This window comes from Equus przewalskii, chromosome 3, assembly GCF_037783145.1.
Source record: "Equus przewalskii isolate Varuska chromosome 3, EquPr2, whole genome shotgun sequence".
NCBI lineage: Eukaryota > Metazoa > Chordata > Mammalia > Perissodactyla > Equidae > Equus > Equus przewalskii.
In genome coordinates, this window is record NC_091833.1 from 15,618,814 (window position 1) to 15,644,913 (window position 26,100).

The 26,100-nt window shown below is 39.1% G+C and overlaps 1 protein-coding gene across 4 annotated transcripts in view; it reads right to left on the reverse strand.

Annotated features, from left to right (window-relative positions):
- The window catches only part of CDH11 (cadherin 11), a 146,394-nt gene that overhangs the window by 12,915 nt on the left and 107,379 nt on the right, over nt 1-26,100 (reverse strand). For all 4 annotated transcript variants that reach the window (XM_070612042.1, XM_070612043.1, XM_008522966.2 and 1 more), the window contains 7 exons: nt 24,255-24,374; nt 21,955-22,122; nt 18,534-18,721; nt 13,539-13,792; nt 7,550-7,686; nt 6,587-6,720; nt 6,237-6,354 (listed from right to left, as the gene is read on the reverse strand). In XM_070612042.1, the coding sequence (XP_070468143.1) occupies nt 6,237-6,354; nt 6,587-6,720; nt 7,550-7,686; nt 13,539-13,792; nt 18,534-18,721; nt 21,955-22,122; nt 24,255-24,374 (1,119 nt within the window). The remainder of the gene's footprint in view (nt 1-6,236; nt 6,355-6,586; nt 6,721-7,549; nt 7,687-13,538; nt 13,793-18,533; nt 18,722-21,954; nt 22,123-24,254; nt 24,375-26,100) is intronic.

The window sequence follows — 26,100 nt, forward strand, 5'->3', positions numbered from 1 at the left end:
CTAGGAACCTAGGATGTGTTCCAGTTGTGTCCAGCTTTCGGTATTTCAGTGTCTTTATCTCTTAAAATAGCAGCTAAATCCGTGAATTAGGAATAACGTAATAATTGACAATTTCTTTTATAAAACAGTAATAGGATTATGTGTCAAATATTCAGGTGTTAAGATTGTTCTCCTTCCAGAGATAGAGTAAAGTTAAGCATTTAATCTCTACCCCTTGCTTTTTCCTCTATATTTTATCAAATGGTCATTGTTTGGAACAAGAGGTTTGGGAATTAAAAATATGAGGTTCAGTATTAGGATATTGCAACTTAATTAATTTGTCAAATCATTAGGTCAAAGGGTAAAATTATACTATCTTCTTGTTAGAATCCAAAAGTTGCCTGTGATAAATATTGAATACTCATTTTTTAAATAAAATAATAATGGGAAAGGAAATTTCCTTTTAAAACACACTCAAATGCACACACCCCACAATACGGATCTTAATTTTAATCTAACAACTAATGTTATGCTTAATGGTGAAATGCTAGAACTAATATCCTCATTATAGTAAAAATTAAGCCAAGAGTGGTCATTATTATTGTTATTATTTAGCACATATTCTAAAAGTGAAAATCTATGCAATAAGACAAAAAAAACCCCAAATATTAAAAAACGATGAAGCAAATTCTCATTATTTTTTATATAGTTGTCTCCTAGAAAATCCAGGAAAATTAGCTGAGAAGTTATATCATTTTAGAACAATGTCCCATAATAAATGAACTAGTTAAAATAGCTATTTATACTAAAAATAGTCACTTAGAAAATATAAGTTAAAAATCAACTTTACAACAGCATTGACAATATAAAGTAGCTAAGCCATAAATTTAATAAGAAATGTATGGAGTAAAAATGAAGAAAAGGATAAAACATTCCTGATGGTAAGAAAAAGAGAACTCATTCAATGGAAAGTCAGACCATGCTTCTGGATGGGAAGAATATTTTAAAGTTTTAGTTCTTAAATTAATCCATAAATTTACTAATGGATTAAATAAACAATAAAATTCACAAAGGTACTTACATCAGGCACCTGAAAAATAATTCTAAATTCTTTCTCGAGGAACAAAGAAACCAAAATTTAGGAAAGAGTAATAAAATGATAATAATGTGCAGAAGGCATCTGTCAGATTTGAACATATGCATGCATGCAACCATTAAAGAAAAATATGATATTAGTACTAGAGTAAATAGAATGAGAAAAACTGAAAGTCCCCCAAAATCGTAGAGTATGCAATGCAGATGATATAAAGATGGTGTAACAAAGCAGTTGGAAATGACTGATTATTCTTAAATGATATTTAGGAAATGGCAACGCATGGGGGTTGTATATTTATTTCACATGGAGAAACAGTTGAAATGGGAAACATGATAGATAAGAAGGAAGAAAAGAGAGGTGAATATTGATACTAATTTTGGATAAGGAGAGCCTTCCTAAGGATAATAGTAAACAGAGAAAAACTGATACAAAAAGTGCAACATCTGTACTTAAGAACACAGCATCATCAGAGCTGAAAGGAAGTTGATACACTGAGGAACTCTATACAATAGGTACAATAGGTCAAAGGTTAACAGCTTTAGCAGATGAAGAGACTTTACAAATCAATTGCAAATGGATGAATATACAATTCAAAAAGTGGGTAAAGGACATGAACAGCCAATTTATAAAGCAAAGAAGATGAAATGGGGGCTGGCCCGGTGGCATGGTGGTTAAATTTGCACACTGTGCTTTGGCGGCCCAGGGTTCACTGGTTCAGATCCCAAGAGCAGACCTAGCACTGCTCATCAAGCCACGCTGTGGTGGCGCCTCACGTATAAAATAGAGCAAGATTGGCACAGATGTTATGTCAGGGACACTCTCCCTCATCAAAACAAATAAATAAAAGAAGAATAAATTAATACTTATTTAAAAAATCTCAGCTTTAATAGTAATGAAAGAAACTATTTGAAAATGTGATTATATTTCACTTATCAATTTGTCAATGATCTAAAAAGAATAAAAACATCTAGAGTCAGCTTGAACGTGAGGAAATAAGACCTCACCTATTTTACTGATGGTACTGCAAATATTTTTGGTGGTCGAAATATTTCTGATGGGCAGTTTGTCAATTAACTATCAAAAGATTTTGAGCCAGTAATTCCACTCTAGGAATTTATCCTTAAACCTCAAATAGAGATTCGGCAAAGGTGTCTGAAAACAATGCACTTACACAACAATAGTCAACTGATGTCAGATAGCCTTGTAGTGGATGTTAGGATGATATTTAGAGGAAAATGTTGACATGAGCAGACTGATGCTGAAAAGTGTGCATCCCATATTACTAAGAGGGAAAAAAATGGCCATGTATTTTCTGATAGCCTTTTCTAAAGATCAAAATAGAGGCCAAGAAAAAGTCTGGAAGGGTCTAAAAACCAGCAGTGATTATTTCTGGATAGTATGTTATCAAGTTATTTTATTATCTTTAATTTAATTTCTGCATTTTGTATTTTCTAATTTTCCTACAGGGAATATATATTATTAATTATGCAGTAAAAGAAAATTATAAAATCTTTTGCAAATATATTTTACTACAATTATTACGGCTGTGATGAAAATTGAAATTGAAGCATGGTTTGTCCTTCTCTGTTCATAGTCTCCCTTGAATCCTAGATTGATGAATTGAACTGAATGTCAGATTTTTCCTCCTTTGAAGATTATTATTATTTGCTAGGAGGTAAACAAAGATTTTTTAAACAGAATTAACTAGAAAAGACATGAGCTTTGTAGTCATAACATAGTGTTGGATACATCAGACGGAACCCTCCAACTACTCAAACTCTTTAGTCTAATCTCACTTATTGGCAGCATGACTTTGGGCAAGTCTCTGAAGCTTCTGATAGTCTCAAATTCCTTTCTCATCTAGAAAATGGGGATAAAAATATCCAATGTGTCTACCGCATGGGGCTGTTTAAGGAATCAAGTGAAACAATCGCCAGGAGAAAGTTTTATAAACCAATGAAGAGCTAGCCAGATGAGAGGAGCTAGTTCATTATTTTTTTCTTTGCACTTTCTTATCCATTACACATTTCTTGTGTTTTTAGAGATGCCATAAGTCTGATATTTTCAAAGTAAATACATCTCAAAACCTGGAAGGATCAGCTCTTCACCTGCCCCAACAGCACCCTTCTTGGTATTAATAGCCCAAGATGGGCTGTGTTCTACTTTCCTGCTGCCTGCTGAGTTGTCTTTGAAGCTCGGGCTGTAGATGGAGTAAGATAAAGTGAAATAAAATGCTTGTGTGTATTAAGATGGCTTCCGTTATATTTCTAAATATGCCAAATGCTTATGCCGAGTTTAGGCAAACACAATCCTGATTACCTACACGGCATAATGGAAGCAAACACTCAAAGAGGAAGAAATCTGAGGCTTTTACTCAGCATGATATAAACCATTATCTCATGTTTTCTATGGAAAACAGTCTCAGCCGAGAAATTTGGTAACTCAGTAGGCTATTAATAGGATGGAGAATGTGATTACTCCTTTTGGATTACTTCAATATGTAATTACTTTTAGGAGCTAGTAGAAAGAAACTCTATTAAATGATAATTATAGGACTGTTTTTGCTTTCAGGTTTTGTAATAGCTCTAAACATTGGAGTTTTCATTAGCTGTTTGCCATAGTTAATAAAGTCATTTTTCTTAAAAAGTAGCAATTCCCTGGAAAAGAGGTAGCTCCATGTAAGAATAGTCTTTTATAGGAAAGGACAGGGAAGATAGATTGTGTAGCAGGCTGGCTCATCCATGACAATACAATCTCCTTGAAAAATATAGATGGCATCCCCAAATATTGCAACAAAGTGAAATACTTATAACTCCCTAGAGAACAATATGTCTTAGTGTAATGTTTTCAGAGAGTTAACAGCAACTCAGTATTATCGCACACATAAAAAGAAAGAAGACAAGGCAAATGATGCAGGGGAAGTTTGCACAGTAAGAAAAGCCTAGAAACACCTGCTGTGTCAGGAGGTGTCCAGTGATAAACAGGGATGTTGCTGGGAATACATCTCAAATGTAAGTTGAGGATTATATGAACACACAGGTAGAGTTTGACCACAAATATCTGAGAAAATATAATAAAAGAGGTGGCAGCATAAGAGGTATGTGAGAATACCAGAGTTTTCTGGACAACAGAGTCAATCACCCCACTATTGGTAAAACTAAACGTGTGCTGACGTTCTTTGGTATTCATGTCTTCTTCATCATAAAACTGCCATAAGCCTATGCTAATGGAGCAATCCATCAACCCAGGATGGGATCAGAAATAATTTAGGAATTAAGAAATTTCCAAGAGTGGAGGCAGGGATTCTCATGAACTCAAAGATGCATGCATATCTTAGAAAGTATTATGAGAACACTGTTTATACCACTTTGTTCAATTCAGCTCAGGAAATGCTTATTAAATGCCCACTACATGCCAGAGTCTCCCTGCTTTGGAGAAATCTACCTTTACGAAAAGAAATTCCCATATTATGTACGTGTACCACTGGAGGTACATGTGCTCCTAATTGAGTACCACTCATCTGTCTTGGTGCAGAATTACCATTTAAGGGGCTTAAGGTGCTCACAGGTGCATATCAACCAAAGCCAACACGGAAAAGAAAAATCCTAGATTAAATATAAAATGAAAGACCTCCACATAACGTTTCTATTTCAAAATGATGGGAATCATTTACAAAGTGAATCATAGGTTGTTTTGTAGGGTTCCTACAACACGTGTCTCCATATAACGTCCTTCACACCTAGGCTCTCAAGAACACGTCCACTGCAGAAAACAAAGCAACAGGAGAGAATGTCCGATAGCATCTAAGACATTGTACCCCACAGACTCATTTGATATGTGCTTGATTTATAAGGGCCATAATTAAACGCTCAAATCAGTTCAAGAAATAATAATAAAGTATGTCAGATCATATCTTTCCAAATCCAACAAGCAATGGGAACACTTCTCTGCTTTAATAATTAACCTACTAAGGTACGGTAGTTAAGGCTGTAACTTCTAGCCTCTGACTGCCTGGGTTTAAAACCTAGATCTAACTCCCATGTGGCTGATTGACTTTGAATAAGTTACTGGATGGTTCTGTGCCTCATTTTCCTCACCTTCAAAATGGGAATGATAATAATATGCTTTACCTACAGTGTGTTGAGAGAATTAAATGGATAGAGTATGAGAAGGATCTTGGTATGGTGTCTGGAACATATAGCTACTGGTATTTATGATAGTGGTAACAGTGATGGGGAAAGAAATAATAATTATTAGATTAATTTAAGATCCTATAAGCCTGATCTCAGTTACTGGGAAAGCAATCAATCTATAACCTGGTACATAGCTGGCATGTGGCTAATGAAAACACATGTACTCAAGAGGACTATCTTTTATTCCTTTGTCGAATGATGACATTTGTCTTCCTGTTTCTACAGACCTGCATTGTCACAGGTTTCTAGGAACAGGTGCAGACCAAAATAGTATGTACAGGAGTCAAGAAACCTACTTTTTGATCCTGATTCTGCCACCAACTTTGTCAAGGGACTGCATTTGTTTGGGCCTATACAACAAAAACAACTACTTCCAATAATTTGTAAGTCTAGAACCTCCTTGACTGATGCAATAAGTAGCAATCACATGACATTTTGCCATGATTACAGTGGCCAAACAATGCTTTCTTCCTGTCCTTCAGGCAATAATTCCACACCCACCTTTGGGTATCAAGCTCTGTGCCCAACCACACTGCATTAAAACTGGGCTTGGATGGGAAGGCCAGCTGAAAGATTACATTGCCTTACAAAGTTGAACTAATCTCTTTTAATGCTTTACTTGATATCAATATTCATAAAGTCATGCTTCTCCTCAAGGGTTTATCAAGCTCTTAAAAAAAAGATAAATGAAGTTGTTTGCATATTGACCCTGTAAGCTTCCCCACTTGGTTTTCCCACTGCTTCATGAATATCAAAGCCACCAAAAAAAAGTGAAATAAATTAGACTCACTTATTCATATGCACCACATGAGCCCATGTCTCAAAATAAAGGTGACATTATTATTTCTTGTTTGTTCTTCAACAGAAAGGCATTATTAAGATTAGGGAAAATACTTGTGCTCTGCAGTATAAATGCCATTAATTTTCCATTTCTACTTCTCTGAATGCATAGGAAGTTTGGTACGAACCTCTGTTGTCTCTCACTGTGAAATTTGGATTGTGAATGATTTCAGGGGGTAGACTGAAGATAAATCTTGGTCCGTTGGCCGTGTCATCCTTGTCATCTGCACTAATTGTAACAATTGGCTGAAAGAGAAAGGTGGCCCATAAATAATCATGCTGACATTGGCACATCATTTGTTCAAAAATTCCTGGCTGGCAAAGCAGCTCAGTTTTAATTAGAGAGCATAGCTCCAGAGCTAAACTAGGGCCCTGAAGCCTTCTTAGGCAATGGGATGTATCTCCAGGTGATGTTCTCAAAACCAAACTCTGTTTCCAAATGCCTTGCTCATAGCCAGGGGAGGGGAAGCAGCATTACCTGGTTAGAAAGTGGCTTGGTCTGATCACTCTCACAGATGAAGCCTTCATAAGGGGCAGCAAACTTGGGAGCATTATCATTGACATCAAGGACCCTAATGGCCACTGGGACTTTGGCTTCCTGATGCACTTTGTCTGGAAGGAGAGAATTCAGAGAGTCAATGCAAGGGAGGAATCCACATTAGTCCAAGGTTACTCTTAGGAAAGAGTAAGCTACAGCCACTCAGTCGGGCAGTGCAGGGAAAGGCATCATTGGCACAAAAGCCATCTAAAACCTGAAGTATGCTAGGTCCAGTGTGAGGGAAGTGTCCTGGAATAAATGTCAGTATTAGACTAGTAAATTAAATCGCATCTTTTCTGGTAACTCTGATGCTGAGGTTTAATTCTAAATGCTTATAATGGAGCCTGGCCCTCCAGAGTGTGGTCCATAACAGTGGTTCCTAAAGTGGGGTCCCCAGAGCATCACAACTCTCAGGGAACTTGTTGGAAATGAAAATTCTCAGGCCTGACCCCAGACCTACTGAATCAGAGACTCTGAGGGTAGGATCCAGAAATCTTTGTTATATCAAGCCTTCCATGATATTCCGATGCAAGCAACTTTGAGAACCATTGGTCTACAGGTAAACAAGAACCCACAAATCTCAGCTCTAAGGATTCTGCTGCTCTGGGTTTAAACAAAACTGAGCAACAGGCTAAAGTGGGGAATCCTTCAGTAACGGTTATGAGTTTCAAGCTGCTGAGGGTTATCAGCTCCCTTGCCAGTTCTGCCAGAGAAAATGAAAATATCTCTATTTGCTTATATGTCTTCCTAGAGAGATGACCAAAAATAAATTTTAAAGATTGAAAAATATGTTTAAGACTAAAAAATTCATTCTATCTCAGCTGTCTGTCATTTTCCAGAATATATAGTCTTAAGGAATAATCTTTGGTAAAGTAGAATCAAAACCCTTAGGAGAACACTTACGGATTTCTGCTGCAAAAACCGATATGTTGAGCCAGGCAGTTTCCTCTCTATCCAAAGGTTTCGTAGTTTTAATAAAACCATCGTCTGCATTAATAGTGAAAAACCTGTCGAGGTCAGTATGACGATCGATTGAATACCTAAGCAGAATGCAAATGAGGCAATTAAACCGAGACATTCCAAGCAGCTTAATATTTGAATATTTTCTCCACGCTATATTTAAAGCAACTTTTTCAATGAATTGCTTGAGCTAGGTTTTCTCTTTAATCAAATTTACTTTTCAAACTTCGTACATGAATCTTTTATAGAAATCATTTTGCCACACTGGAATTCTTTATTCAGTACAATGAATGAAAGAGCTATTTAGCATATTTGATTGAGAAGCGTAATAACATGTTGCATATTCTCCATATTTACTACAATCACCCACCACCTGAATATTTATGAAACTGCATTTGGGAAATGGGTTTGCCTTGCTCCCAAACTACTCAGAAAGTCACAAAAGCATCAAATCTTTGCCAGATTTTTGCATACGAAATATTAAATAGTTTTGAGTTTATCTAAATTTACCATCAAGGATCATTTATGGTTTTAAAAAATCAGTTTTCTCCTTATTTAAAGAAAACTCTGAGTATAATTTGAGTGAATTTATTTAGTTTATTTGTTTAGTTTTAAGGGTTCTCGGGTGGCTAGCTTCTGAATTCCAGGGGGAAATATGCAAAGCAAGCTTGGCCACACATTTGTAGAGCATTCTCCTCACACTTCACTGACTCCAGGCTCAGCCTCACAACATAGCCAGAGGTTTTAGCTACTCCTGTCCACTAGCACATTTGCTTCTTCCTAACAAAAGCTAAAATAATTTCCAGAATATTACCGGAGTATATTTATGGCAAAGTGGGAGGGAGGTGGGGTAAGAAGAATGACCTTTATTGAGATAAAAGGGAAAATAACTTGCCCTGGATACCCAGAGAGTTATAAGTATTGCTGTCCTGGCTTTAATGAGTCTGTTGAACTCCAAGGTCCTTTTCCGTTTCACTCCACCAGACCGACTCCAAAACGGAGAAGAGCAAAGATGATTATGTTAACTCGAGTAGCATGCTGGGCTTCATAACTGGGTAGTTTCCTGCTCTTCGAGGGCTTATCTGGGTTTTCCTAAAGTTTACAAAATACATATATCTGAAGGCATTGATTGAGGGTCATAAAAATCCAAGAATATTAGAGGTAGCAAAGACCATGGGTATCACAGGGTTTAAGCTTCTTGATTTACAAATGATGGGATTTGAAATGGTGTATATGTAGTTTCTTGGGGAGCCAATATTAGAACCCCAACCTTCTAATTCTAGATCATGTTCTTTCCAGGAAAGAGGAGCTGCGCATCAAGTAGCACTTCACAGTATGCAAAACATGAGCTCAGCCATGATCCCATTGGGCTTCACAGTTACCTGTGGGAAGGGAATGAGGAGTCCCCTCCCCAGGGAGGAAGCTGAGGATAAGCCATCAGACACCTCATTAACATAGGGAGAAGCTCAATAACCGAGCCTCAGCAAGTAGCCCTGTGTGAAAAGGAGGCAAAAATAATAGAAGACCTTTTCCCCTGCCACCAGGCAGTTTGCTATCTAGTTGACATGACAAGACGCACTCAGGGGAAGAAGGATAATTAATAATTCAAAACACTATTTTATAGAAGTGAAGGGCATGGATTTTGGTTTTGTAATGTACGAGGTACAAGTTCATGCTCTACTATCTATAAGCTGAGTGATACTGGAAAAGCCATTTAAGTTCTTTAAATCTCAGTTTATTTATCTTTTAAACTTGAATATTAATTGTACCTAACTTTTAGGTTATCTGTGAGAATGACACAAAATAATAGATGTTTGAGATACATAACTTAGTGCCTCACATATGGTTAAGCTGTACAACAAATAATAACTGTTATGATTTCTGTTGTTTCTGGTGCTGTTACATGCTGTGGATGGATCACGGAAGCTCTCAAATGTCAATCTACAGAGTGTGCCCTTCATCCTACAGCCAGTGAAAAGTCATGGAAGCCCTTTGATCAGAGGAACAAATAAATGGAATCTGACTATCAGGGTGATTAATAAGGTGGAGGGGGGGCAAGATGGTCTGAGCAAGATAGAGTAGAGGAAAGGACAAAGGAAATTTAAGGATCTGATGTAGTTTTTAAGGAATAAGGTGATAAAGGAGTTAGGAAAGGGAGTGACAGACGGAATGGAAGACTAAGGGATATAGAAAGCACCAGTAGGACTCAGTGGGTATTTGCAGATCTGTGAAAGGCTGGTGGAGTCCTGAAGAGTTTGCAGCTGAGTATCAGCAAGAGGGAGACATTGGGAGATACAAAAACAAAGTCCACTTAGCAGGAAGGAGAGGCTGCAATTCCACTAGGGATGTGCTGCCATGCTAACTGAGCAAAGATTCCACTCTATCGTAGGTTTGAGAGTCAGGGGTGGAGTCAGCCTTTTTCAAAAGTATGTCTCAATAATTATGAGCTCAAAACTATGTTTTGAATGCATGAGCAACCTAGTGAAGGAAAAAAATAAGTGGGTGAAAATACACAGCAGTCAACCGAATAAGTACAGAAGTAGAAGCAGGGAGAAAGATCGGCCTAGAGGCTGAGAACCTGGAGCATCAAGTTAATTCAATCCTGGCATGGGTGGGAACACTCTAGGTGAGAGAAGAGAGAGAAAGGCCAAAGTTAAAAGGCTGAGCCCCAAGGAGCCCCCAGTGCCTGGACAGGGATCAATGACTACTGAAGACACCAGGTATGGTGCTATCTGAGGCATGAAGAGGTTATTGCCAAGGAGGCTAAGAGGAGAGAATATTTCAGGAAGATAATGGTAAACAAAAGAGTATCTAATGCTATGGAGTCTGTGAAGAAAGATCTGCAATATTTTCATGCAGCTAGGAGTTTGGGTGACACTGTAAGGCCTTATCCACATGTACAAGGACATCAATTTCCTTAAAGGTGAAGATAAGCAATCAGGAAAGTAGGTAGTGTGGATCGGAGGCTCACTGAACAAAAAGGGACCTGAGAGGGTGAGGCCAGTTGGTCCAAGGGTGGTACTGAGCATCTTTGGACAATTATAGACAAGGAAATTGCCTACACGCACAGGACACCTACCACTGAAAACATGACCCAAATAACCAATTGCAGACACGGATCCTTGGAGACAATGAGGTTCAGAGGAAAGGAGCAGCTGTTTTTACATCACTACTTTTCTCAAAAGTTGCTAATGCACCTCAATATTCTACGCCAAAGCTAACTCATTTAAAATTCCCATCATGAACATTTTTGAGTAGTGGAAAGTTCTTACACCAATTCTCAGTCATTATGCGATGTATCTTCCTGCACAGAGAGAACACAGTACTCAAATATTCTTGGGAAATCTTTTCATTAGTGGTTGCTGGGCTAGAGTGAAAAGCTCAAAATGGACTCAAGGCAGATCTGGGCCAAAATCCAGTCTCCATTACTGGCTGGCCATGTGACTTTAAGGAATTCATGTCATCCCTTTGAGCTTCAGTACTTCCATTTTTCTGGATCCTAATGCAATCACAGCCTCAAAACATGTCTGTGTTATTTAAATAACTTAGTACAAGTTGCCTGAGGCCTTTATTGATGCTCAATAAAGGATAATTCTCTTCCTTTCTCCCTAAAGGAAAAAAGTTCTAGGATTTAAAGGTAATGGTACGAAATTTACATTTGGGACTTTCTTCTGGCCTGCCAGCATTTTCTTTGGTGTAAACAGGAAAACTCCATAATCCATGACAATTTTATTTCATACTCAGATCTGTTTACTTTTTTTCCCTGTCTTTATTGAGGAATGATTGACAAAGAAAAAATTGTCCATATTTAATGTGTACAACATAGTCTTTTGATGTAAGTATAGTTTATGTAATGATTACCATGATCAAGCTAATTAACATATTCTTCACCTCACTAGTTACCAGTGTGTGTGTGTGTGTGTGTGTGTGTGTGTGGTGAGGGTATCTAAGATCTACTCTCTTAGTAAATTTCAAGTATACAGTACATTATTATCAACTATAGTTACTATGCTGTACATTAGATCTCTAGAACTTATATATCTTATAGCTGAAAGTTGTACCCTATGACCAATATCTCCTCATTTTCCCCACCCACTAGCCCCTGGAAACCACCATTCTTTTCTGTTTCTCTAAGTCTGACATTTTTAGATTCCACATACAAGTGATATCATGCTATATTTGTCTCTCTGTGTCTAGCTTATGTCACTTAGCATAATGTTCTCCAAATTCATCCATATTATCACATATGGCGGGATTTTCTTCTTTTTTTAAGGCTGAATAATATTCCATTGTATGCATATACCACATTTTGCTTATCCATTCATCCACTGATGGACATTAAGTTGTTTCCATGTCTTGACTATCGTGAATAATGCTGCAATGAACATGGGCATGCAGATATCTTTTTGAGATATAGCTATTATGGAAAACAGTAGAGATTCCTCAAAATGCAAATGGTGACTTGATTTGTTCTGTGGACTGTAGCTTATCAACCCCTGAACTAGATAGACCCATCCCTGACCCTTTTTGAGCGTGTTGAGGACAACGCACAATGTACGGTGTCACTATGATGTAGTGCGGTGAGGTGGAAAGGGATCTCATCCATCAGTAGGGGGCCCTGGAAGAACTCCTAGAGGAGGTCACGCCTAAGTGAGGATGGGAAAAATGAGTACCATGCAGCAAGTTGGAAGAAAGAGAGAGAGAGCTCCAAGCAGGAGGAAGGACATGTGAAGAAGGTGAGGAATTTGGCGGGTGCAAGCTCTAGTTCAGAGAATGGCAAGTAGCCCAGTCTCGCTGCGAGTTAGAGTCTGGTGTGAAGGAGGAGTAAGGCAAAAAGCAGAAGAGATCAGTAGGACACAGCAGGAACTGGGGTGGAGAGGCTCGAAGAAGAGCCTTAAGCTAAGAAAAGAGAGTTGAGACTATTTGGGGGGTAAAGGCAGTGGGGAACAATTTGATCACTGATTTTTCGTTGTTGTTTAACTGAAGTACGATGTGATATTTGGATGTGAGTTTTAAAACGATCAGTCTGGCTACAGTTGATAAAAAGGAAAGGAGACTGGAGGCAGGCAGACCATGAGGAGACAGAGGAAGGAGTCCAGGCAAGAAAGAAATTATGGGAATGGCCACGGAAGAAGAAACACTTGCTATAATCCAGTCCAGAGCAGGTGTCAGGCAACTATGCATTTCTGCCCCATGAATGTCTGGAATCTGAGACTCGGGCCTCCTTTTTATCACCCTCTCATCTTCATCAACAGCCTCACTGGTCCTTAACTCACTAGGGAAAAGGGATGCAGGGGTCTGAATCACCTTTCTAGCTTGCTTTTCTAAGTCACAAAAATATATTCATAGTAACAAAAGCACCCTAAGTTTGTTTGGCACTTTGTTACCTCTCCAAAGTGTTCAGCAGTGGTTAGATAGAACTTGCTTTCCTAGCTTCCTGTTCACTGGCTATGTCATTCTAGGCAAGCCACTGTGCCTTGCAGGGCCCCAATTTCCTCTCCATGTAAGGGATAATCATTCTTATAAAATAAAGTTGAGGTGATAAATCAGATCATATGTCTAACACACCCAGTAGAGTAACTGGAGCATAGAAAGGTATTCAATAAATTATAATTACTATAATTATTTCACAAACACTATTTATACTTCACCTGAGGCAGAAAGGCCCAGCTAAGGGTTATATCACCGAGTAGACACTGGGAAATCTGTTCCAGAGAGAAATTATGCAGCTTGAACAAACCTATCCGACAAGTTAGTAGCAGATGTGGAGTAGAACTCATGTCTTCTAAATCTCAATCTTGTTTACGTCACATTGAACCTGATCATCTTGGACCCGTTTTGAAACTGAAGGATGTGGTTCCTGCAAGGCTTTCCTAAAACCTCTTGCCTCTAAAATTGCCCATCTAGGCTTTTAAAATAAATCTGTTTGTACCTTATCGCACTGTTGGCAGCATCAGGGTCTTTGGCATGTACTCTCCCAACCACGGTGCCAGCGGCTGCATTTTCTTGGACTTCGTGGATGTAACTTGGGGCCAGGAACATGGGGGGCTCATCAGCATCTTCCACTGCAATCTTGACTGTCACGGTGTCCTTGAAGGGCCCGTTGCTGATGAACTTGGGGTCGATGTGCACGTTGGCTGCCTCTACCTTTAAGCTGTATGCTCTTTTGGTTTCAAAATCTACAGGCTGGCAAGAAGGAAGAGAAGATTGAAAACCAATTCCTTGAAAGAATAATGGAAGAGAAAGACCTGATTGTTTTAAGGGCAGAGTGAATAGTTCCTCAAAGAGAGAAAATCAGTGTCTATTCAATATTCAATTACCTGAGCCATTTGGTCAGAAAATCAAACAAATCAGTTGCTGAAACTTGGAATGTGCTTAATGGGTAATTCTAGGAGCACAACAAACACAGAAGGACCACATGATCTAAAATCAACCTCATTCTAAATAACAAGATTAAGGCTGCCAAAATTGGTCACTAAAAATCATCTAAGGAAAAGAATTAAAACACTACAAAAATAAATGCTGTGGTCCAATCTGTAAGGTACTAAGAATCTTGGTAATAAAAATACCCGCTGAATTGGGCTGGCCTGGTGGTGTAGTGGTTAAGCTTGCACACTCCACTTTGGCAGCCCAGGGTTCATGGGTTTGGATCCTGGGCACAGATCTACACACTGCTCATCAAGCCATGCTGTGGCAGTGTCCCACATACAAAATAGAGGAAGATTGGCACAGATGTTAGCTCAGGGCCAATCTTCCTCAAGCAAAAAGAGGAAGATTGGCAACAGATGTTAGCTAAGGGCCAATCTTCCTCACCAAAAACACAAAAAACAAAAATCCCTCTGAACTTCAGCCAGAAAGCAAAGGGATGTCTTGTTAGATGACTGCTCCCCTCCACGCCTACACACATCTGGCTTAATCAGACTAATAGCCTCATTTTTTAAGTTTGTGACCCAGCACTTCCCAAAGTCTGGGACTTTTGCTGGCAGTGCCCCATAAGATGACTTAAGGTGGTTTATGGGTAATTTTGGTGGGTGGGTTTGTTGAATGACATTAACTAACTTATTGACACAATTATTCCTCTTGCAATTCTTGCACTCCTGAACACATCAAGAAGAAAATCTCAGTATGGTGCTAATTTTTAACATATCTGTTATGCTTCTCAGTCTCCCTTTTGCAAGACTACAATACAATTTTCTAGCTAGATTCTAACAGCATTGTTTTGTTTTGATTGTGCTCATTTCTACATTACCTTCCATTAATGTCAAGTGATAAGGAGGATGCGAATAATGCTTTCTTGATATAAGACATATGGGGGGGGAAGTCCAATCATAAACAGTAGAGATTTTACACAGATATGAAAAAAAATTGAGAAACAGCATTTGCATGGCTGCAGTTAATGGGAGATTTATGGTAAACACTCCCTAATTTTGAATGAGAGGAGGTACAGTGAATCAATCAGCAAAGGATGAAAAGTCAAATTGTAGCAGAGAAACAAGCCCTCATGCCCAGGAAACAGAACTTTCTAACTAACACTCTGGATGATGCCGAACTACCAAATGTTTGGAAAGTGTTGGGTCTTTTCGGGCGAGCATCTGCCTGCCACGCTGCCATCATCTGCCCAGAAAACACTTATGTTGAATGGGCACCTAATCATAGGGCTTAGTCCTGACCTAATTCTACAGAACTCCAAACTAAGGATGATTCCATTTTCAGGAAAGTTAAACACGTTCAACTTTTTCCATCATCTTCCCACCCCCATCTTGCCAGAGTCAGAGAACACTCCCTCTTCCTGTAGTGAAGTCTGCCCGAAGCTGCTCCATCATTCTGGGACTCAGCAGTTCCTTTGTCCTTCATTGGGTGACTGAGCAGCAGAAAGGAGTCATATTTATAGATTGAAGGTATGAGATTGTTGTGATTTCTCAACAATCTCTGCAAATAATAGACAAGATAAAAAAACTGGAATATGATCGTTCTGAGATCAGGTAAGGAGAAATTTTTCAATCTCAGATACTCTGTTGATGCTCCTAGAGCAGAACCTTTGGAACCTGGTTGAGGCATATGCCTAGGGACCCAGAGTCACGTTCCCACTGGAATGTTCCATTGATGTTGAGGCTCATACAGTCATGCTGCAGTTTGACTCATACTTTTCAGATCCCAAGCAAAGCTCCCCAAATCTTTACAGACACCTGTCTGGAATGCCCTCTCCTAGTTTGGTGAGATTTTACTAAGCCTTCTGGTGTCAGCCCAAGCCGTCTTGCCTTGTGATGTCCTCCTCAGCTCCCCCAGGCAGATCTGCGTGGTCCCTTAGCTGTCCTTCTGTAGTTCCTCATCTCCCACCCCTGCTAGGTGGGGAGCATCCCAAACGAATCTACTGAGTCTGGTTGATCTTTGCGTCCCCACTGCCCAGGAATGACTGATCATATACACCAATCACTTTGACTGAACGGGGAGCAGGGCTGATGGAAGGATAACACATAAGCATTTACCTACAATTTATTCCCTGCCTCCTTCCAAAAAAGCTTTAAGGTAGTTTCCCATGTGAACATTTATATCCATGTTATGAGTTGAAATAAAGCTAAATGAGGCAACACACTGCATAAGCCATCAAAATCTTAATACCTCCTAGGTTACTAATCCTACCTCTGAAAGTTCTCCCTGAGGGATCGATTCAACAGAAAACCAAAAACAAACAATATTCAAAAATGCATGATGTTTGTTAGATATAATAGACGGTTCTATCTAATCAGGGGAAATGTACACACGAAAGACCAAATCCAACCGTGAGATTTTATTAAGGAAATAATAGTCCATCAATAGGATGGGATGTTATGCAGTCGTTAAAAATGATTAAGGATATTATGTAACAGCATGTAAAGTGTTTACGATGTGACATTAAGTTAACAAATGAGATCACCCTATGATGGCAACTGTGTGAAGTGTTATATATCCACATCTACATACATGTGGATGAAGAATGGAAAGAAATAGGGAGACATCGAAATAGTTTTATTAAAATAGGGAATATTTAAAATGTCTTCTAATGCTTACACACATTTGGAACTTTATGCCGCAAGTTTAAGCAAATGTTCTTTTACAAATGAAATAACATTTTACTCTGTTTTAAACCTAAACATCAGTGCTTTGAACAAGATTATTCCTTTGCCTGGAATAAACACACTCAATTGGGGGAAAATGTGCAAATTAACCATATGCAGAGTTCGTCTGTGATGTGTGAGTTCCACAGGGTGATTTAAATGTTTCAGGATTTAGAGAGACAGTGTGTGTGTACACCCTGAATACATCGAAAACAGATGACAACCTTAGCATAACCAAGTACCCAATTACTTGAATAGCAAAGAATGAGAGGCAGGAATTGCTATGTCAATGCTCATCTGTCAGTGTCAAGCAGGAGGGATACTAATATTAATTAATGAGGTAAGTTGACAGCTCTTTGCTACACACAATTCACACAGCCACTTTTCCAGAAGAGAAATTAGAGGGAGGGAATACCCCAGCCCCTTGTGGCTGATATTAGGCTTCTGTGGCTATACCATCCATCGTCACTAGTGTTGACTTCTCCCATACCCAAAGTTGACCCCAACTTCCATATGCTTTTACGACAGAGACCTCCTTGGTTTCTCTTTGTTCTATGTCCCATAATATTTCTCCCAAACCCAAAGAGGCTTCCAAATGTGAAAAGTCAGCTTCCTAGAACACATCTTTCCCTTCTTCCCTTACGGAAGGATTCCTTCCAGGAATCTTCCCACACCCCACCCGTGCCCTCTTCTCCAGCTCCTGGCCTTTTTATTGATTCTTTAAATTAATTTTTTATCAGTGTTACAGTCCAATCTTTTCCATTGCACCAAGGAGCTTAATATTCATGCTACAAAACAAAGTTGAAAATGAATGCTTGATTAAAACCGAGGTAATCCCATCATCCAATTCAGATTTAATGCTCCATATACTTTGATGATGGAGAGGTGTTGATTTCTCAAGTGGCGAATCAGGGGGGAAAACCATTTTAGAATATACTGGAACTGTTTCTTCATTTGAAAGTGAATCCTATCTGGCTTTCTTTTATGAACCTTTCTGGTCCAGCGGTTTCCAAAATGCCTTGAGAGGGAAGTTGTTTCAGAACACCCTAGGTTTCAATTCTGTGTCTGTAAATTGCTAACTGCGTGATTATGACAGGGTCAAATTATTTAATCCGTCTGAGCCCCAATCTCTTCATAATTAAATGGAGATATCACTGCGCATTGGGATCACACTATCGACTTTACATGATTTTCGTGAAAAAATAACTGAATGTTTCTAAGAGACTCAGGCTTTATTTGGACAATATTTAGTACTGAGTAAATGCTAGATTTAAAAAAAACAAAACAATAAACCTTCTTGGTTGTGAATTAATTCCAAGGACACATTTTCAGTGACAGTTTGACTCTGGGAGAAGGTCCATTATTATTGTTTCTCAGGTTCAATTTTGAGAGAAAATCAAACAGAGGATTGGTTCAAGTTTCATAGGGTGTCCAGCAATGTAGTGGACCCTGGATATCTGAAACAGGAAAAGTTCTGAACAGCTCATATTAACAGATTCAGCTTGGCAGATCTAAAGGGGGAAGGCCATGCACGCTCCGGGCTATTCTCCAAAATTTCGATTTATGCAGGGGAAAACTGTGCCAAATCATATAAGAACTAACTAGTCATCTCAGCTGGGCATCATCAGCCCCTTTCACCAGCTCCCTCTGCAGCAACAGAGAGGAATACAGTTCTGTCATCTCCCTAGAGCTCAGAGCTCAACTGCAAAGTCAGGTCAGCCCCCAGTTGTGCATATTCTCGTTTCTTAAACTTCAACTCCCCGTTTCCCGCAGTGTTGCCTTGGCAAAGCCAGCCACACCACTGACGTGTCTGATTCCTCACCCTGACTCACCTTTTTCAGCTTCACCACGCCCTCCTGTGTTTCATAGTCCGTTGTGATTTCAAACAATTCCATACCGTCTCCATCAACAATATTGTAGGTGACTAAGCCATTTTCTCCAATGTCTGGGTCTTTAGCCTTCACTCTTCCCACTTCCTCCCCGGGGACAGCTGCTTCTGACACAGACATCTGGTATACGCCTAGAAGAAGAAGACATCTATTTTTATTTTCTCTTTTATTTGGCAGCTGTAAAACTTTAGATTTCATTGAATCTCAATACATTTCTCAAAGGGTTTGAAATTGAACTTTCTATTGTTCGAAAACATGAAAGCAGTGGATGGCTGGGAGGAAGATCCCACATGGTCTGCTTGTCAAGGAAATATGTTCTACAAAGGATGATGAAACAATATCGGGGTCCAGGGTGATATAGTGGGGTCACTTGCCATGTATGAGAAAGGAAAACAATGCTCAGTTATATCTCCCATCAGGATATGATGGAAGACCCTGTTGGTCTTTATACATTCAAATAGCCAAGACTTCTTTTCATGTCTTCGGGATGGTCCATAAGTTATTTCCAAGGTTCACATATGGCCCTGCCCAGGTGCCCAGAAAAAAAAAAAAACCTTCTTTTTTTAAAAGGCTTCCATAGCTTCATATTTATTTTAAAATCAAATGCAAATTTTATCCATCAAGATAATGGCCCTTTTAGCTCTATATTTGACACTCCTCTTACCTTACCTCCATCACCATTTGATTAAGCCCTGACTTAGTGGGAAAGATTTCTCAGTGTGGCCTTCCATATATATTCATTTCCTATTTATTGGGAACCTAATACATGCCGGGCACTGTCCTAGTCCCTGGAGACTCAGGAGTAAATGAAACCGTCAACATTCTTCCCTTAAGGAGGCACACTAAAGAGAAAAAAGCAAATGTATACATACTCTGATGTCACTGCTGGGAAGAAGAAGAAGAAAGTATGGTGAGGGGCAGAGGGTAATGAGACTGTGAGTGTGTGACTGTGTGAGTGTGATGGTGTATGTGTATGAATGTGAGTGTGTGTGAATGTCTATGCTTGCGTTAAATATGTGTGGGTGAGCAGGACAAAGATGGAGAGAGAGATTGATTTTGAACAGCATGGTCCAAGAAGGTACCCCTCAGAAAAAGGCATCTGAACTCCCCTGAAGGGAATGAGCAAGTAATCTTGTGAGTATCTGGGGATACAAAGTATAGACAAAAGGAAGAGCAAATAGCAAAATTCCTGCTGTTCAGAGATAAGGGTAGGTAGGTAGGTTGGGGCCCAACGGTGTGAAAAGGGCATTGGAGGAGATGGAAACGACTTCAAATTTCGTTTAAACCTAGTGAAAGCTACTGGAAGGTTTCAGTAGGGAAGTGAGATTTGAGACGATCTTATTTACATTTTCACTGTTAAAAAATATTCCGTGTAAAACAATACAGAAAAGCAATGGTTGGAAACCTTGCCTCTACCGCTTCTAAGCTGAGTGGTCTTGGGCAAGTGACTCAACTTCTTTAAGTTTTTTCCCGCCTACTTAATTTTATCAGTTTCAATACTCTGTCCATATTTACCTATATTATTTGGCTTTGAATATTTCCAGTTCGGACCCATACTCAACTTAATCACATCATGCCCTCCATATTAAAGGACAAGTGGAAAGTGGGAGTCTGTAGATGATTACCAATTTACATGAAGGTTTAGAAAAACCTGCTATGAGTTGATTTTCCCTAAATCTCATTTGAGCTTATGGCTGTGAAACTGTTACCTGGACAGTAGTGAGGTAACATTACCATATGATTGTATGAGAGCAAGGACATTGATGGCTGCCTGCTAATAATCCTGCTTGGCCTTTTCCTTCTAGCATACTAGACAATTTTAGAGTGTGGATAATGGAGCATGAACTTTTTTAGAGTGCTATATGAGGCTTAAGCTTATTGGAAATGCTGACCAGGCACAGCATCTTTCTTCACCTTTTTTGGGACCCAATGAGAACTGGTCATTGTTTTGTAATCCTCTGTCTCAATGTCTCCCTTGTGTAGATTGTGTCTTTGTATTCCTTTGATGACCACGGAGCCTCCCCGGGGACATACTTGGTTGCCTTGCTTGTTTCCTCATTTGTGAAAAGTGCCATTTCTCTGGCATAAACTCACAGGCTTTACCAGCTACTCTCTTAATCTAATGAAGAAGACACTTTTATGGTGAACTGCCCATGTACCAGCATCATTATGATTATACTGTCCCTTTGTCTATACCTATACATACATAAACAGATTTGTGTTCAAATTCTGGCTTTGCCACATTCTTTGGGCAACTCACTGCACCTTTCAGGGAACCCAGTAGGCTCTTGTAGAGATTTGCAATAGTGGCAACTATTCACTAAAGGATGGTAGTTGCTGTAATTAAGTTTATGAATAATAACCTTTCAAAATCATTGTTACTTTTATTTCCTGCAGCAATCCAGTAAGTTTTGTTGAAGGACCATATTCCCTAGATAATGATACTGGCTCATATTTGTTGATAATTTATGCCGGATATCAACGTAAGATCTTATGCTAGTTCATTTAGCTCTAACAACATCCTACTCCTTAGGTCTTGTGGAAGACTGTATTTTCTGAAAATGACCCAAACAATATCTCCCATCCCACATACTTTTCCTTCAACGTGACTTTAACAGTCCTTCCATTGAAAGGTGGGGCTACAAGAACTCCACTTAAATTTGGGCAGTCTTATGACTACAGTGAAAATGACTGAGTGATTTCTGAAGCTAAGTCATCAGCGGCTATACAGTTTCTGCTTGGTGTCCTTGGGGCTGTCACTTTCAGAATCTATCCAAGCTACTCCATGGAGAGGCAAACATGGAGGGGAACTAATAGCCAACACCAACTCGCCAGCCATTTGAGTGAGCCATCTTGGAAGTGGCTCCTCTCATCCCAGTCAAGCTGTCCCCAGTTGATGCTATGGAAGAGAGACTGGCTGTCTCCCCCAAGTCTTGCCCAAACTGCAGACTCATGACAAAAATAAACAATTATTATTGTTTTAAACCACAAAGGTTTTGGGCAGTTTGTTACATAGCAATAGATAACTAATCCAGGGACTGTTATATCCAGGTTAGAAAGGAGAACACTAAGACAGAGAAAGGTTAATTAATTACTAGTTCACATCACTAGGACCTAAATACCTAGCAATATAGATTTTCTGTTTCCAAGCTTGCGGAACTTTTCATATCTCCTTTTTCTCCTACTACATCTACTCCACCTAAGTTTTCTTGTTGCTGTTGTCCTGTTTTTGTTTTTTCCAAGAATGATATAAAGAGCCTTCATTTTTCTAGCTTTCTTGAAAGGTGAGTAAGGTAGGCTTGGGTCGGAGAAGACAGCTGGCTGTGGCACCATGGAAAAGTGAAAGTCAAGGCCACCTACTTACTCTGCGGAAACTTTGGTGGGTTGTCATTGACATCGGTCAGCGTGATCGTCACTTTGGTCGTTCCTGAGAGTCCACCCATGTGTCCACCCATGTCCTTGGCCTGGATCACCACGTGGTACTCCTCCTTGGCTTCCCTGTCCATGTTGGGAAGGGCTGTTCTGATGATACCTGGACAGGTAAGCAGAATACAACATAGATACTCATTTATAACAACATCCTAACAACAAAAAAGTCCTAGATATAGGGGAAGAAAAGATGAATAGGACACGCTTCAGGCATCTGTCCTCATGGAGGAGTCACTTGGACATGATAATTATAGCCAAAGGCAGACATACTTGAAGTATCAAATAGAGGTACTTTCCCACAAATTGTCATAATTATTAACATAGTATTAAAATTTTATGTTTTACAGGTTGAACTGTAAATGCAAGTAATAACCTCATTATTCTCAGGTATAATGCTTAAAGCTCCTAAAGACTGAAATATTTGAGAGCCTACTGCATGGATTATCTGTGACTAAGCCCATGCTTTTGGATTGCCAGCAGAATCTTTAGAAAGTTTATCCCTACACGCAGTTCTTAGAAACATTTCTATTGTGCAAATTAAAAGTAGCAGGGATGTATTTCAAGTAACACATTAAAATGTTAACAATGTTTTAAAGAATGAACCAAATGGCTTAAAAATATACACAATGCTCATACAAATGCTCACTGTTTACTATCGCCTACTGCTGACAACAATGATAAATTAATGATTGAATTCTGCACGATCCCTGGATATCAGCACATAATTTGCATGAAAACCATGCTCACTTGAATCTCTTGGGAACATGTGCGAGCTTTTTCTGTCTGTAGATATGATAACATTTATACTGGAAATATGAGAGCGCTGTGGAAGCTTTAAGCCCTTATCCATCTCTTAACCCCCGCAATGTTTGTATTTTTCTCAGCAATACCCTTGAACTCACTGAACTTTGTTTTCCTTATCTGTTAAATAATTTGGTAGGTTCAAATTGGTGGCTCTTCACAATGAGACCCTGAGACAAACAAGATTGCAACTGGAGTCCCTCCTCCGGTTTTTAACATCTCAAAAATCTAGATGAAATTCCACAATAATCCTTGGTTAAACCTGGAAAGGCTAAATGGCAAATGCCTTTGATGAAATCACAGCAAGCAGCCCCATAAATTGTGTTCTGAAGCAAAGTGGCTAGAAATAAATGATTACATAGGTGAGCAGAAATTATGTCTAGTAAATGAGCAAAACATCTAATTGGCAGACTATGTGCATACATATAAACACATATACAAACAGTCATGTGCTGCATAATGAGTTTCAGTTAATGAAGGACCAGATATATGATGGTGGCCCCATAAGATTAGTACCATATATCCTAGGTGTGTAGTAGGCTATCCCATCTAGGTTTGTCCAAGTACACTCTATGATGTTCCTACAACGATGAAATCGCTTAACAATGCATTTCTCATTTCTCAAAACGTATCCTTGTAGTTAAGCAATGAATGACTGCACATATTTGACAAATTTTAAGTATAATAATAAATCCAGATTATTGTAAATATCTTTCAAATATATACAGCACATTGTGGAAAACAGAAAGGGTTTGGGGGGATAATATTGTGGACTAGTAGTTTCACAGGATTTTAGTGTTTATTCTGTAAAAAAAATCCTAGAATCAAATTTGCTATAAATGAAGTGCAGCATCTTGATTTTGGTTTTGGTTGCTATGTTTGTTCACTCTGGTTTTGCTATTTGTTTCCTGTAAGACATCTGCTGGATGGTGATGCCCACTGGGGATCTATAAGTGCAGTGGAGGAGATGGGGACGTGTTGTCCCCCAAACACACTTGTGCACTAACACCGCCCCCCCCACCCCTGCACAGTGGGCTTCCAAGCAAGCTTTGAGACCTGCCAGTTTGTATATCAGCCCCCAAGTTCTATAGTCTCTTAATTTGGATCCATAGTTGATTTTAAGAAAAAATTTAAGTATTTTAAGATAAATTCTTAAATTTAAATTGAATTTTAACACAATTTTAAGACAAAAGATGCATTTTAAGATTATATTTATTATTGTGACATGGTGAAATACAGACAGAAACAATAAGAAGTATGGCTCATTGGACACCAATGATACGCCAGGCACATGAGCAGTGTCTAATCTTTGCAATATTTCTGTAAGGTGGCCTTTTTCATATTTGAGAAAACTGAGACTCAAATAGGGTTAGTAAGCAGGCATGGCCTCCTGATCCACAATGTGTCAGAGATCGCAATGACATTCCACGGTACCTGTCTGTGCTTCTACTGAAAAGTAGGGTTGTCCTTCCAGAATACTGTACACTAACTTGGCGCTGTTTCCGTAGGTAGGGTCATCTGCATCTGAAGCTGTCACCTGGATTACTGACGTTCCTTCAAAGGGAAGTAAATTCATTAGCAACAGTCCCTCAGCTTTTCAAATTATATTCTAGATTACAAAGTTTCATCATAAAATTAAAAACTGAGGGAAGCCCCACAATTATTCAACATGCTCTCATTTTCTCATTTTCCCAGGGTTGAGATGCAAAATAATCTTTTCTTCCTTCCTTATTATCATTTTTTAAAAAATTCCCATAGCTTAAAAATGAACTTTCTATATTCATAGTACCTCCTGCTATGCTAAGTAGTTAAAATAATAATATGAACATTATTGCAAAAACATTCTAAGACCCATGCAATTGAAATGTTCAGTATACCAAATAATTAAATAAAAATCTTCCCAAAGAGTCTCATAAAGGGTAATTAATGATGAATTGCTTTTCATGAAAGGACAGAGTGCAGTCTCCCATCTGTAGCAGAGCAATAAATACATCATTTTATTGTTGCTTTGCATGTAATAAAATGGCTGCTAATACTACATTTTAATTAATTTATGGCTATAAATATTGTACAGAATGTTGTTCCCTACTGGCATGAAAAGTGCATCTTCCCACCTCTAACGGATCTCGTAGTCAAAGAACAGAAACCTCCAGGAGACATCTGGTGAGATCTAAGGTGAACATTTGTGGGTCACAATGAAAGGAAACCAGGGAATTGAAGGAAGCTGGGAGTCTGTCTTGCCTAGAACAACCTCTGTTCCTTGCTGGGCACAAGTATCTGGGGGCCTGGCATGTTGGGTTTCAGAATGGAGGGGGAGAAGCTGAAGGGACGGAACCGGCAATTATCGAGTTCCTCTGTGTTAGGCACTGTTTGGGACACATTTCGCACGTTCTGCCATCGTCTGTCTGCTCAGCATTTTCTACATCCATTGTACCTGTGAGAAATTGGATGTGAGAGTAATAAAGTTGTGCAATTTATTTTGCAAAGTGGATTACTGCTGGAGTCAGGAGTCTAACTCCTATCCAGCAAACAACCAAACCCAAGTTCTTTCGGTGACATGAGCAGCAGACGGGCAAGGTTCTACGTGGGAGGCTGGGCAGCCTGTTTACGCCGCCCCTGACAACCCTTTCATTTACAAGGTTGTCAGTGATTTTCATGTGGTGCAGAAGTAAACCTCACTTTTTTCTAATTACTCTTCTGTAATTCCTTATTTCCTGCAAACAACTTTTTTTTGAGCTCTTCCTATCTAACCAGGCACTATTCTAGGTAGTGGAGATTTATAAAAGAGAGTAAGCTCTATTCTCTACCATCATGGTACAGCTAGGGAAACTTTTATTTTTTTATGCTTAATTTGCTTCTGGAGCCCCACTAAGTCCATTATAACTGTTTGCATTTTACATCAATGTTATTTGACCTTCATCATAGTTTATAGATGACAAAATTAAAACCGAGAAATATCTAAGAAGTTGTCTGGGTTTATTCGGTTGGTCAGGGGCAAGGCCACGATTGCAACCCAGTACTGACTGCAGACTCTACTCTCATTGTCCATGATGGGAAGTGTAGGTGTTACCTCTAAGCATCAAGGAGCCCCCAAAGGTGGGAGAAATGAAAATCCCCTTGGAGTATCCTTTTTGGTGACCGGCCTTTTCCTCTTGGCTCAGTTGCTAACATTATTGTCCTCTACTTACGGATTTATTTGATGTCTGTTGTTTCTCATTAAAATCCCCAGGTGAATACTGATGGACTAAAGGACTGGGCAGGTAAAAGGGAAGAGAAGAAG